At 43.0% G+C, this 12,563-nt stretch overlaps 1 protein-coding gene across 10 annotated transcripts in view; it reads left to right on the forward strand.

Moving 5' to 3' along the window:
* The window catches only part of PRR5 (proline rich 5), an 86,369-nt gene extending 74,495 nt beyond the window's left edge, over window positions 1–11,874 (forward strand). For all 10 annotated transcript variants that reach the window (XM_021392877.1, XM_021392858.1, XM_021392908.1 and 7 more), the window contains 2 exons: window positions 6,827–6,965; window positions 10,526–11,874. In XM_021392877.1, the coding sequence (XP_021248552.1) occupies window positions 6,827–6,965; window positions 10,526–11,073 (687 nt within the window). In that variant the 3' untranslated portion in view covers window positions 11,074–11,874. The remainder of the gene's footprint in view (window positions 1–6,826; window positions 6,966–10,525) is intronic.

Raw genomic sequence — 12,563 nt, forward strand, 5'->3', positions numbered from 1 at the left:
CCAGTCTGTGCACTCTTATCACTTCTCCACAAGCAGGACTGGCTGGGTAACACATGTTTTCACTATAGATATTATTCTGTGTCTGTCTTGTGGTATGGCTTGTGACTTTTAATTGCAGTTTTCCTTGGGAGTATCAGGGTAACTATTACTACCCAATATTTGTCAGATCATTGCATTGCATGTGTGTCAGTCATACCGATCTAGTCCTTTGCCAGTGAAAGAGAGAAATGCATTTCTTAATGCATTTTTCTTTTCTCCAAAGAATCTGCTGGGCTTTAGCAGGAAAGAGCTACGTTTCTTAGCCATTTTCCTGTGTGGTTGAGACAGGGCAGTTTATGAGGCCAGGACCTCATTTTACATTTGTGCCTGACTCTGTGAGCACCTCCTGCAGCACATTTCCTTTCATGCAGGGCAAGGGCAGGACTGCTTTTTGTTGGTAGGGGCTAGTGGGTAAGGATGCCCCAGCAGACCCAGGCTGAGGATGCCCCAGCGGCCTAATTCTCAGGAAATGTTTTTTGTCCATACTCTGAGCCATATACAGCTCCTACTACAGCTTCCTGCTCCAGGGACCTCACTCTTGTGGGTCATCAAGACACCAAGAGTAATGATTGCTATGATTACTTAACCCAGAAGTCTGGTTTTTGCTCCTTTGTTTCTGGAGTCCAGAAGTCAGTAAACTAGCATCTGGCTTGTGGCTTTTCCTGCTTGATATCCCCTGTGGTAGTGCTGCTACCCAGCAGTTTGTTGCAGTTGAATTAGGAGTCAATCTCCCACACTACTATTTATTCATGTAAACATGCTGATCAGCTGAAATGTTAAAGCTGAACATAAGAGTACTGTAGTCGTAATCAATGACCAGTGTACACTTGACCAGTCTACACTTGCAGGCTGGGCTGAGATAGCCCATTAGGTCAGCATTATGTCCAGTTGTTAGGGTACACTTAGACACTGGAGATATCTTCTCATGTATAATTTATTAGGTAAATGATCCTATAATACTCTGTGCTAAAGAGGGAGATGAAAAGCAACTGACTGAGACCTCCATTTCTGGGTGTTCCTACTGGTGGAAATTATTAGTCAGAACTGGAAACTGTAAAGGACCTGTCACCTTTCGTAAGTTCTGAGCAAAACTCTTCAGTTTCTGTTGGTTACTTAGAAGTGGTTTGGCGTTAGTGGTTGTTTGTGCTTATTTTCACACACAGATGAGTGAGGAGTTACGTGGGGCAAGTTGCAGTAGTCCAGTACCGAAGCAGCCTGCAGTCAAGATGAACACAGAGGGCTCTGCAGAGAAGCCCAGCAGATGGTGGGGAGCTTGCACAGGGTCTGAAAAAGGAGCTGAGGATGGATATGGAGTATTAGGAGAGAGTTGGGGCAAGGGGATGATGCTAAGGGTTGAATCAAGAGGAGCTAGGTATGAGAGAGTGATGGCCATGTGGAAATCCAGCTAAGACACCAAGTGGAATAACACGAGCCAAGCATCAACAAAAAATGTCCAGGAGAATCTAGAGACAAAAAGGGCAGCCAGCAGCTAGCTTTGTTCCTACCCTCTTGGCATGCATGAGACATTCCCTTCAGGTGTGCCAGATAAGCAGAGGACATGACAGCTTTCTCTGTAGCATTTTTGTCTCCAGTTATTTTAATTGATATGCTCAGTTCTCTGATCTGGTAGCTTGCCTGCCATCAAGAGGGTGCACTGCAGGATTTTTAGGATAAGCCATTTCTGAGCCAACATAACCCACCAATCCCCAAGATTTCAAGAAAGCTGGATGAAGTGATGAATAGACCATACTTTTGCTTGTGGTTGTTCTGCTTAATAGAAGTACTTGAGAGGAAAATTTCATCTTTATTCTGCTTATTGCTGTGCTAGCAAGGATGTGTGAGCAGGCTGCAACTCTTGAAGCAGCAGTGCAGAAATTCCCACAACCTGCTCTATGGCCTCTGGTCTTAGGGTAAGATGACTATGTCATTATCAGTCTGCCTTATCAACAGCAGAGATTTGTTACTGCTTTCTGCCAACCAACTGTGCTGTTTTGCCATCACTTTGAACCGTAGTACCAGTAAAAAGGAGACAGGCAGCTTTGCATCCTGTTTTAGGGGTGAGAAGTGAGAGACACAGAACCAACTCCCTTTCTGATGCATGTCTGCTTTCACAAACCAGTTCTTTTCCATAAGAAGTCCTGCATCTGCTTACAGGAATATGGAAAGCCTAAAACTGTGCCCTAGTTTAGCCAGGCTGTCTAATAAGATCTACCAACCTATCAACAGCGCTCATTTGGAAGTGCCAGTTCTATCAAGTTGTATTTTAAGTGTCATTGTTACCAAAAATGAAAGGATCTCTGCTGCTCTGATGAACAAAAAGAAGGAGAAGGAGCCTCAGGAGGGCTGCCCCAGCACACTGGGGCAGAGGCTGCAGGCACGCTCACATCCTCTCACAGAGAATTCAGCAGAGGGTTGCTCTGCCTTGTGCCAGTGTCACTGCTGGCTGCCTGCAAAGAAAAAAGCAAGATGTCAGAATATGTGTCATAGGATACAGAAATAAAGAATTGTGTTTGTGGTTATTTCACTAGCGCAAAAAAAGAAAGGAAGGATGTTTGATTTCGTTTTTTATTTTTTTTGTAAGAAAAATTGTGACAAACGTTACCAAAATAGAGATTATTTTTCTGGCAACTTTGCAAGTTTTATAGTCTACGCTTAGGTAAGATGTTTATAATGGATTAATAATATTTTTTGTCAATACCTGTGTTTGTTAAAAAACCTCCAGAGCAATCAGTCTTTGTTTTACAGTTTGCTGGAGGTTGAATCCGTAAACCTTAACCGTAGGCAAGTTTGAAGAGGCTCTTCAAGCCCTTAAATGCATGCCTGGACTCAGGCCCACTTTAGGATCTCTTCGATGCTTAGAGCAGTCCTGTGTGTTTAAAAAGGAGACTGAGTTTACTATATGAGTTTACTAAACCCCAGACTGTTCTTCTGAACGTTTATGAGCAGTGCCAAGGTGAGTTTATCACCTATTCGCTACCCCGTACTTTCATATGAGGTTCTTATGTCCTTTAAAAAATCAGTGGGAGTCTGTGGTAAGCTTGCTGTACTGGCAGCGATGGAAACCTGAGTAGTTCAGTGCCTCTGTCCCCACTGGGATGACATGGTCACTGCTGGTGACCGCGGGTTCATGGATGGGGCAAGCTCCAGCAGAGAGGGCAGGAACTTCCTAAAAGAGCTACCTAATAACCAGTGGTCTTCTGTGAATATGGCCCTTCTGGGAGTGCTTACGGATATGTTTTTATATATCAGAAGCAGTAGTGCATAGGGTCTCTTTAATGCTTTCAAACTGCTGTGTACCGTTCTCTGTTTCTAAGTGTTTTAATTACAGGTTAATGAAGTCAGGGATTTGGATACTGTATTACACACAGAAATACATGTCTCCTTCTGGATGCTGAGCGCAAACTTTTCCCGTTTGTGGCGGTATTCACACATTCAAGACTCAAATCCCCATTATCCATGCCTTGGGAGTAGGGCGGGCTTGTCAAAATGGTACACTGCAATCCTTCCAAAGATAATGAGGTAATAGATACATCTAATGCTTTCAGAGAAGCATGAAACTCTCATGCTGAAATGAAATTGAGTTCATGAAAGGGCAGAGTTATCTTTTAAAGTAAGTTTTTGCATGACTGCAGAGCAAATACTGCATTAAAGATAAGGCTAGAGCCTCTGTTTTACTGATAATGTTCCAAGTTCTCATTTTTTTCTCCAAATTATGATATAGTTTCCTGCAAGCTAAGCAACCATCCTGCTAAATCTGATTGCTGCTTTATTGCCACTTAGTGGCATGTCAGTCTACTAAGACTTCAAGCAGTACATATAAGAAGAACCATGAGTTGCCAACATAACAGGAAAACTCTTATTTATTGGCGACGTGGAAGTCCTGCCATCCATTTCTCAGAAACTACTGTGGAATGGATCACAGTCACAAGCTGGCTTTAATCTAAAGCTGATTTTGTCATCATCAGCACAGTTGCCTACACATTCGGCAAAGTGCCTATAATGGAATTTACAAATCTTCCTGTAGATATAGATATGTATGTAGATAGATATATAGGTATTTATACATCTATGTATAGATATCTGTATGGATATATTTATGTATAGATACATGAAGCATTCATAAACATACTTTGCTGTAGGAAAACACTTTGCTCCATCCTAATACCTCCACCAGAAGTTAAACAGAGGCCTGGGGGAATAAGTTTCTTACTGAATAACACAGCAGAAAGAAACACGAGAGAAACACCATTTTAGCATGTTCTGTGCATGCTCAGTTTGTGGTGTGAAGTCTGCTATGCATGCTCTCATAGAAGCTGCAGACGCTTTCTGAACCGTGGTCTGGGGGAGCTGCCTTCAGGAAAGCTGGCAACAATAGCTGCATGGGAATGATGTTGCAGGTGGAGGCTATGCAGCTTTGCCAAGATGCAGAGCAGAGCTCCAGTGGGTGCCAGATGTTTTCTGACTTCTCAGTGTGTTTGGAAAGCACCCTGTGAGTGATGGCAGAAGTGAGGAATAAGATAAATGGCTGGTTGTGCTAATAGTGGGTGGGTTGACACTGTGTGAGTGCTATTTTGTGGCCTCTTCACTTGGCAGGTGGCAACTAAAACTGAGGTCAACAAAGGGCTGGTGATGTGCACTGCTCCTAGGGAGAAGGAATGGAGCTGAGGGCTGGGCTGGTGAAGAAACTGATGTGAGTGGTTCAGGATTTGGGAGTTTGAGAGAAGAGGGCATTTCCAGTGCCTATGAACAGGGAGCAGCAAAGGAAAACCAAAAATTCAGGCATGTGAAACTGATAGGAAATCAGACAGCATTAAGATGCAGCTGAGCAAGGATGCTTTTATCACTCACACAGTATGTCAGTTCTGCTAGTGGTCACAGTTATGTGGTGGGCAGCGTGGTACTAGAGAATTACTGGGTTTCATTCTCCACAGCTGATGTTTTAGCTGCCCTCTTTCACCAAAAATACCTAAGTGGCAGAAAAGTACATACAGCTTCAAATTCTGGGTATGGGCAATGCAAAATATCACTTGCCTTTCCCACTAGTTTTATGTTTCACATTTAGGAGACCAGTTCCTGAGGTAACTGGAGCGGGCACCTGGAGTGGGTGGCCTAATGTTTTGATCTTTGTCAGCAGGTTATGAGTGAGACGGGGTCATGAATATGTATTAGGGTAGAACACAAGTTACCTTTGTGAGGACTGGAAAGATCTTGGCTAAATCCCACCAAGATAGGAGATTGGAGCAGATCTCAGTATCAAAAAAGTAGCCTTCCTCCTGTTGTTTGAAACCTTTTCTCCGGTGCAGGCCTCAGTAACTTAGAAATAATACATGCACCTTCACTAAGCCTTCTGAATTATTCCTGTGTTATTTTTGTCTGGTTTTATTTAGTTGAGCAGTTATGGGTTTATTCTGCAGTTACTTTGGTGTTTACAAGCTTTCAGATTCATAGCATACGTGCTTGTATTCATATTTGTATTTGTGAATCTCTGACAGTTTTACAGGACGTAGCACTGTAGCACATCTCCAAAGATTGTTACTCATTATCTAAAGCCCACTGAATTGGAATCGAGATTCTGTGTACCCTCTGCCGGATTTGTTTCCCATTCATAAACTTATATCAGGGAGTGCCAGCTGGCATTCAGGCCATGCAGCAGCCAAGGGGTGAAGCAAACATTCACAAACACATTGTGGGCTGATGAGCATTCCTGGATACTGTTTTGTGAATCATACTAAGCAGCAAATACATCCAGAACATCAGGATCCTATCACATACTGAAGGAAGTGTTGCAATTTTACCCATTTGATCTGCATCTGGCTCTCAGGAGGCTTTTATCCCAACATGTTGTTCCTTGGTGTTTTTACAACAGTCTGGAATCCAGCTAAATTCAAGAAGAATTCCTATTGAGTATGACATTTAGGATCTTAATTGTGCAACAAGATTTGTCACACATACAATGTAGGTGAGTACTCTTTAGGTAGCATGAGGAATCCTACACAAGTGAATATGGCTGTGCTCAGCGCAGGAGCACACACTCTTAAGTGGAAGGGAGGCTGCAGATCTACAGGGTTTGCCTGTCACCTCCTCAGTCCTATAAACCCATTTGTGAGTGGAATTGCAGAGTTAAGATCTAAGGTTTTGTCTTTGTTGCAGTTGCTAGTTTTAATGTGACTTTTGCCTGGATTTATTGATTTTTACCTCTCTTGCACTGGCAAGTAAAAGGAAGGAGGGAGGAAGGAGATACAAACCCCTTCAGTATAAACTTTTTTTTTTTTTTTTAACAATATCCTGGAAGAAATAATTCTGAGAATCAGTTTCATCTTTTCCTTGGCCAGGTTGTATTGATTTCGTGGCAGTGCCACCGTGTGGTACCAGCTGCAGGTGCAGTGCTTGGTAGTGGGTGCTCATCTTTTGTTCAGGATGCCAGTACAGGACTGCAAATAACAAGAAGTCTGGGGATGTTCTAATCAATCTTCACAGACCTCATCCTCCATCCTCCCAGAGTGCTCTTGTACTAGCCATGCCACTTATAAAAGTCTGCGTTTTCAGCTCCTCAGAATAGCTACTGTCTCCTGAGCATTTGTGCAGTGCTACATGGTGATTCAACTCACAACTCTCTTGACTTTACAATCAGACAAAGCAGCTGTAGAAAACAAAATCACATTGCAGTTTACCTTGTCTTTGTAAAATACTGAATGTGCTTGCTGCCTCTCTGCTTGCTGTGGTGAACAAGGAAAGCTTGTGGTTGGAGGAGGTGGTGCTCATCATGCTGGTATTCTTTCTCTTTCAGGGGGTTCATGAGTCAAAAGGTGTGACTGAAGATTATTTGAAATTGGAATCTCTGATCCAGAAAGTGGTTTCACCTTATTTGGGCACCTATGGTCTGTATTCCAGTGATGGACCCTTCACACATTCTTCCTGTATCCTGGGTAAGTATAACAGCAGCTTGATTTGACACAGCACAGAGAGCATCACCAAAAGCTCAGTCCACACAGGACTGGGGCCCACATGTAAGGAGACCAGAGTCCAGAGAAGGGCAATGAAACTGGTGAGGGGTCTGGAGCACAGGCCTTATGAGGAGCAGCTGAGGGAACAGGCATTGCTGAGTTTGGGGAAGAGAAGGCTCAGGGGAGACCATACTGCCCCCTACAGCTACCTGAAAGGAGGTTGTGACAAGGTGCGGGTCAGCCTCTTCTCCCAGGTAACAGTGATAAGACTAGAGGGAATGGCCTTGAGTTGTGCCAGGGGAGATTCAGGTTGGACGTTAGGAAATACTGCTTCTCCGAAAGAGTGGTCGGGAGCTGGAATGGGCCGCCCAGGGAGATGGTGGAGTCACTGACCCCAGAGGTGTTGAAGAAGAGTGTAGATTATAGAATCATAGAATCATAGAATTAGCTAGGTTGGAAAAGACCTACAAGATCATCCAGTCCAACCATCCACCTACCACCAATAATCCCACTAGACCATGTCTCTCAGCAGAACATCTAAACGTTTCTTGAACACCTCCGGGGACGGTGACTCAACCACCTCCCTGGGCAGCCCATTCCAGCGCCTGACCACTCTTTCAGAAAAGTAGCATTTCCTAGATGTGGTACTAAGGAACATGGTTTTGTGGGCAAAACGGGTGATATGCGGATGGTTGGACTGGATGATCTTAGAGGTCTTTTCCAACCTTGTTGATTCTGTGGTTCTATGAGACTGAGCAGTATGACCACGCTATTTTTCTGAGGTCATGCAGTATGCAAAGCCACGATGATTTGGCAGTGGCGGAAGATGAAACCAGCACTTACTGCTTTAAAGCTATGAATCTGGAGTGCGTTTAGCTTTTCCATTCTACCTTTTAGGGAATGAGTTTTAACGCAGAATGCCATATGGACAGAGAGAGGAAGAAGTAAAAAGAAATTTCTGGAGTGCTGAGTATTGTGTGTTTGGTAGTGTGCAGATTTTACAAAGTTAATTAAAGCCAAATAAGTGAGAATTTGTCTTAGGAAAAACTAAGTGATAAGCTGTCAAATACGTAATAGGTCTCTGCAAAGTGGAAGATAAGAAAAGTAGTGCAGACGTATCAAGAGAAATTCAGATTACATGGAAGGGAAAGTCTCTAACATTGCATTGGTTAGGTGCTGAAATAAATCGTCTGTGGAGGCTGTTGGATGTTCACTGCCAGAGGTGCTATTTACATGTCACATACATAGGCACCTGTGAGGAACAAAGTGTTTAAAAGTGGTTCTGCCTGATGGCAGAGTCCCTTCCAACTTGCTGTCTAGGATTCCCTGTGCTCTGTTCTGTGAAGGTAAGATTAGGCCAAGAGGAAGGCCTTTTGAAAATGCCTCCGAGCGATGCAATCTGTTGAGAATACAGAAGGAATATTACCAGCGTAAGTCAACAAGGAAATGTGGCAGTATCCGAATATTTTCATGTGAATACTGTGATGGCCTACTTGAATAGAGAAAACAGGAGTAAATAAGTTTAATTGTGTGATTTCTGTACAGTCAGTTTCCTCTGTTTGCTTGTCAGAAACAGTAAGGTAGCTGATTTTCCTCTGAAGCTGAATGGAAAAATGCTTGTATTGCAGCACACATTTAAGAAACAAATCTGTTTTATGTGAATAAGTAGAGGCTAGTTATTTATGGAAAATGGTTTAGGATTACTACTTTGTATTCTTTACTTGCCATTAAAAGGCCACAGGCATTTAAATGGAGCCCCAGATTGTTTTCTGCATAAAGGCTGTTATACGTCAGGACAGAAAAAATGCACTCAAAGAGAATGAAATTCCAGGGGGATGGATTATTAGAAAATAAATGCTATATTGTATGACAGCAGAAATTAGGAAGGTTTTGCTGAACTGGGCACTTTGCCTTGATGAGTCTGTGATGTAGATCTGCAGGAGTACCCCTAAATAGGTCTTGCTTTGGCCAATGAACCTGAATCCAAGGGAGCTGAGAGTGTAAGTCTCTGCTGCTTTTAAGCTAAGAGGTCTAGTCTTGTCCGACTTTTTTTTCCAGTGTGATTTAAAGCTGTGATATATTTCCCATGGAGCTGGTAAGGCCACTGATCCCTTTTCTTCCCCATCTGGCAAACACACAGCCATCCCCTCCTGCCAAACTGTGGTGTGACCAAAAAGCCAAAGTTCGTGTAGCAAGGCTGCCCCTTTTCTGTGTGCCAGGTAGAATTCCTAATGAAGAAAAAGTCCCCAAATGAAGTTGGCTCAGTTGATTTTACTACTGAAGCTGAAACAACTGTCAATTGCAATCTTAATTACAGAAACTTTTTTTTAATGGTGTGATTGACTTTTATATCCAGGTAAGCACAAAAGTGTAATTGTAGAAGAGAAAGGCATTTTTAAAGGGAATCTCATAGTTTGGAGATGAATGTATGCTAAGCATTCTAACTTCAAGCTTTTTTATTATTATTTTCAGTGGCTATATTTGGCATCCGGACTATAACTCAATTCTCTCCTCCAGCCATGCCCCTTTCATGTGGATGGGAAGTGTGAGGTGTGAGTGGCAGGGAGAAAGCTTCAGAAGTGTGACCCAATAGTCAAACCACTTTTTTTTTTTTTTTTTTTTTTTGCACAAGTGAGGCAGAGCAATGAAATCTCCAGAACATTTGCGTGATGGTAATTTTGATCTAGATGTGTTGAGCACTCCAGCCCTAAAACACTGGTGGAGGATCTCTGTTCTCACTTGCTGCCACCTACTGTTCGTTCTTTGGAAAGAACCCACTCGATTAACAGCAGCATTAATAAAACTGGTGCTGGGCTGAGTGCAGCTCTCTTTCCCAGTAAGATGCTGTGGGCAGTGCCCTCCAGTGACCATTTCAAAAGGCTACTGGTGTTCTCTCGTTGTGTGGTCTCTGAACAATGCTTCAAATCAAAGTTTTTTCCAAAATAATTTAGTAAAACTGTGTATCTTAATGCCCCAAATCTGAAGAGATCAGATTTTCCCAGGGTGGGTGGCTGATTCTCTGCTTTCCTATGTGGGTTGAATGTACTGTCTCTGCAGTGTACTTTTGGTTTTGATTGAAGAAATGAGGATCTGAAAGCAGAAGTGAAGTTAAATAGAAATCAGTGCTACCAGTCTTAAAAGTTAGCTTTCAAATACTTGAAATTAGTGATGATCTTTATAGGCAGAACAAGAACAGAATTTGGCTTTCTGTCACAGCTTAAAGAAAATATTTGCAGTTGTACATCAAGTCTCCTGCAATATTTATTGTTTTACTCCAGCAGTTGAAATTGAATGACTATAAAGGAATTCCAGCTATTTTTTTTAGTAGATTTAAGGCATTCAGTATCATAAAGAAAGCTAGGAATCTGAATCCTATGGATCTGGAAAAACAGCTAAATGTATTATTTTTAAGAAGTTCCTGTCACACAAAAAAAGCTTATGAGCATTTGGGCCTTAACTTCTATTTTCAGCACTCAACATTATGAATACTGCAAAAATAGGAGGCTTTATAGATATTATTCTGCATCTTTCTTTACTTACAGAGAAGCGGTTCTTCAGGCGTTCCAAGTCAGGTGACATCCTCGCCAAGAACCCCGTGGTGCGATCAAAAAGCTACAATAACCCACTGCTGACGCCAGTAGCCGAGTATGAAACAGAGGGTATGGCTGCCAATGGGACAAGCATCCGAAGACACTCTGTCTCAGAAATGACCTCCTGCCTGGAGCTCCAGGGGTACTCCAACCTCACCACCATCATGGACAACGGTTCTAAGAGCTCCATGACGGCCACAAAAAACTTGCTGTCAGAGCAGGAGCGGTCCAGTGCTGGGTCAGCGCAGTGTTCTGGCAAGCTCAGCACAGTGGAGCAACAGAAAGGACACTTCCATTCAATGGACGACCCACATAGGTCTTTTGAGCTGGACAGGGACCCTTCCTTGATTCCAGTTCCTTCTTCTAGCCCTGAGAACATAGTGGATCAGATTTTAGAGTCAATTGACTCTGATTCTGAAGGCATTTTTATTGATTTTGGCCGAGGCTGTTCCAATTCATCAGCATACAATGTGGACGTGAACAGACAGAGCATCATGTGAAGGATTGCAGGACACAAGCCTTGGGTTTTAATATTACACAAGAAAGCTACTAACATGTTGAGTCAGACCATGGGCAAAAACTATGTATGTCTAGGGCACAACCCCAGCTGTGTTGAACTATATAAACACAACAGTTTACAACAGGTGGGGATCAGTTGCCTGGGGGAAGAAACCTCAGCGACTTCTTCCTGTCCCCATCCTCTGCATTCTGATTTCTTACTGTCTTTCTGAACTTAGGGATTCACAGACTAACAGGTGTCTGGTAAAATGCTGTTGGTACAGCTGGCAGCGTCTATTCAGTAACGCCACCTAGTAAATGACTCAAGAGATTCCCATAGAAGGGCAGGTTGTTCTCTGGACTGTAATGTGTCAGCCAGAGCACAGAAACTTATCCTTTTAAAAAGAAAAAAAGAAAAACAAACCAGAGGCTGTGGTACTTCATGCCACAGGATACAGCGATAAAGAAGTCTCTTTTAATCTTTTCTTGTACATCTTGTATGCACTCCTTTTCCCAAGGTTGAGTTAAGAGTTCTTGAAGAAGGACAAATAAATGGAAATGTGCTACCTGATGTCATGCGATGCCTGATGTCTTGTGTTCTCCTTCATGGCTGGTGCTTTGTGTCTGTGAGAGAGTTGTCTTGAAACTGGACCTTTAGACCATGTTAAGGCATGGCACTTACAAGAAATCTGCGCACTCCTGACTCGTGGAGCATCCACTGTATGGAGAGTTTCCAGCAGAGTTCAACTTAATTGTTTTAATAAGTAAATAAAAACATGGCCTCTTGGTGGACATCTCCATTATATATTTGTATTATTAAAGGAACGCCATAATGCATATGCTGTGAGTTTAAGTATGTAAAATATGTCGGTGGTTTTACAGTGGAGTGGTACACATGATAGCAATGTGAACAAGAAATCCTGATGCCTGACAGATTTTTGACCAGATGACTTCACAGTAAATGCTGTGTTGCTCCAGGTCATTCAATTCCAGGTATCTCTTCTGGAGCTGGGAGGCAGTGGGCATCTCCACAGCTGCCCAGCAGAGGTGGGCCTCAGAGTGATGCAGCAGGGCCTAGTTCTTAGCTCAGAAACTCAAGGACTCTTAAGTGACGTCATACTTCTTTTCTTTTACACAGAGATGAGCTATCTATTCCATGTCCCAGTAGTCTCAAATTTTACGACCAAGGAACAATCCTTGTGGGGAATGTGATAATTAGACCCAACCAGGTGGAGACACCACTCCTCAGTGTAAGTGCCCAGAGCACAGAGTCACCCCAGTTTTGGCATCAGGTTCCAGGCATACTCAGACCTGAGCATAGTTCTGGGATCAAGACATGCTGCTTCTCCTGTGGGACCATCCAACATGGAGCAGTCAGTGGGGAGGTACCTTGCCAAAATCAACCAGCAGAAACACAGATGCAGCAGAATATACCTAGAGCAAGAGCAGCTCCAGTGCCTCTGGATGTACAGCTGAAAGCCACAGATAATCA

Source organism: Numida meleagris, chromosome 1 (genome assembly GCF_002078875.1).
Source record: "Numida meleagris isolate 19003 breed g44 Domestic line chromosome 1, NumMel1.0, whole genome shotgun sequence".
NCBI lineage: Eukaryota > Metazoa > Chordata > Aves > Galliformes > Numididae > Numida > Numida meleagris.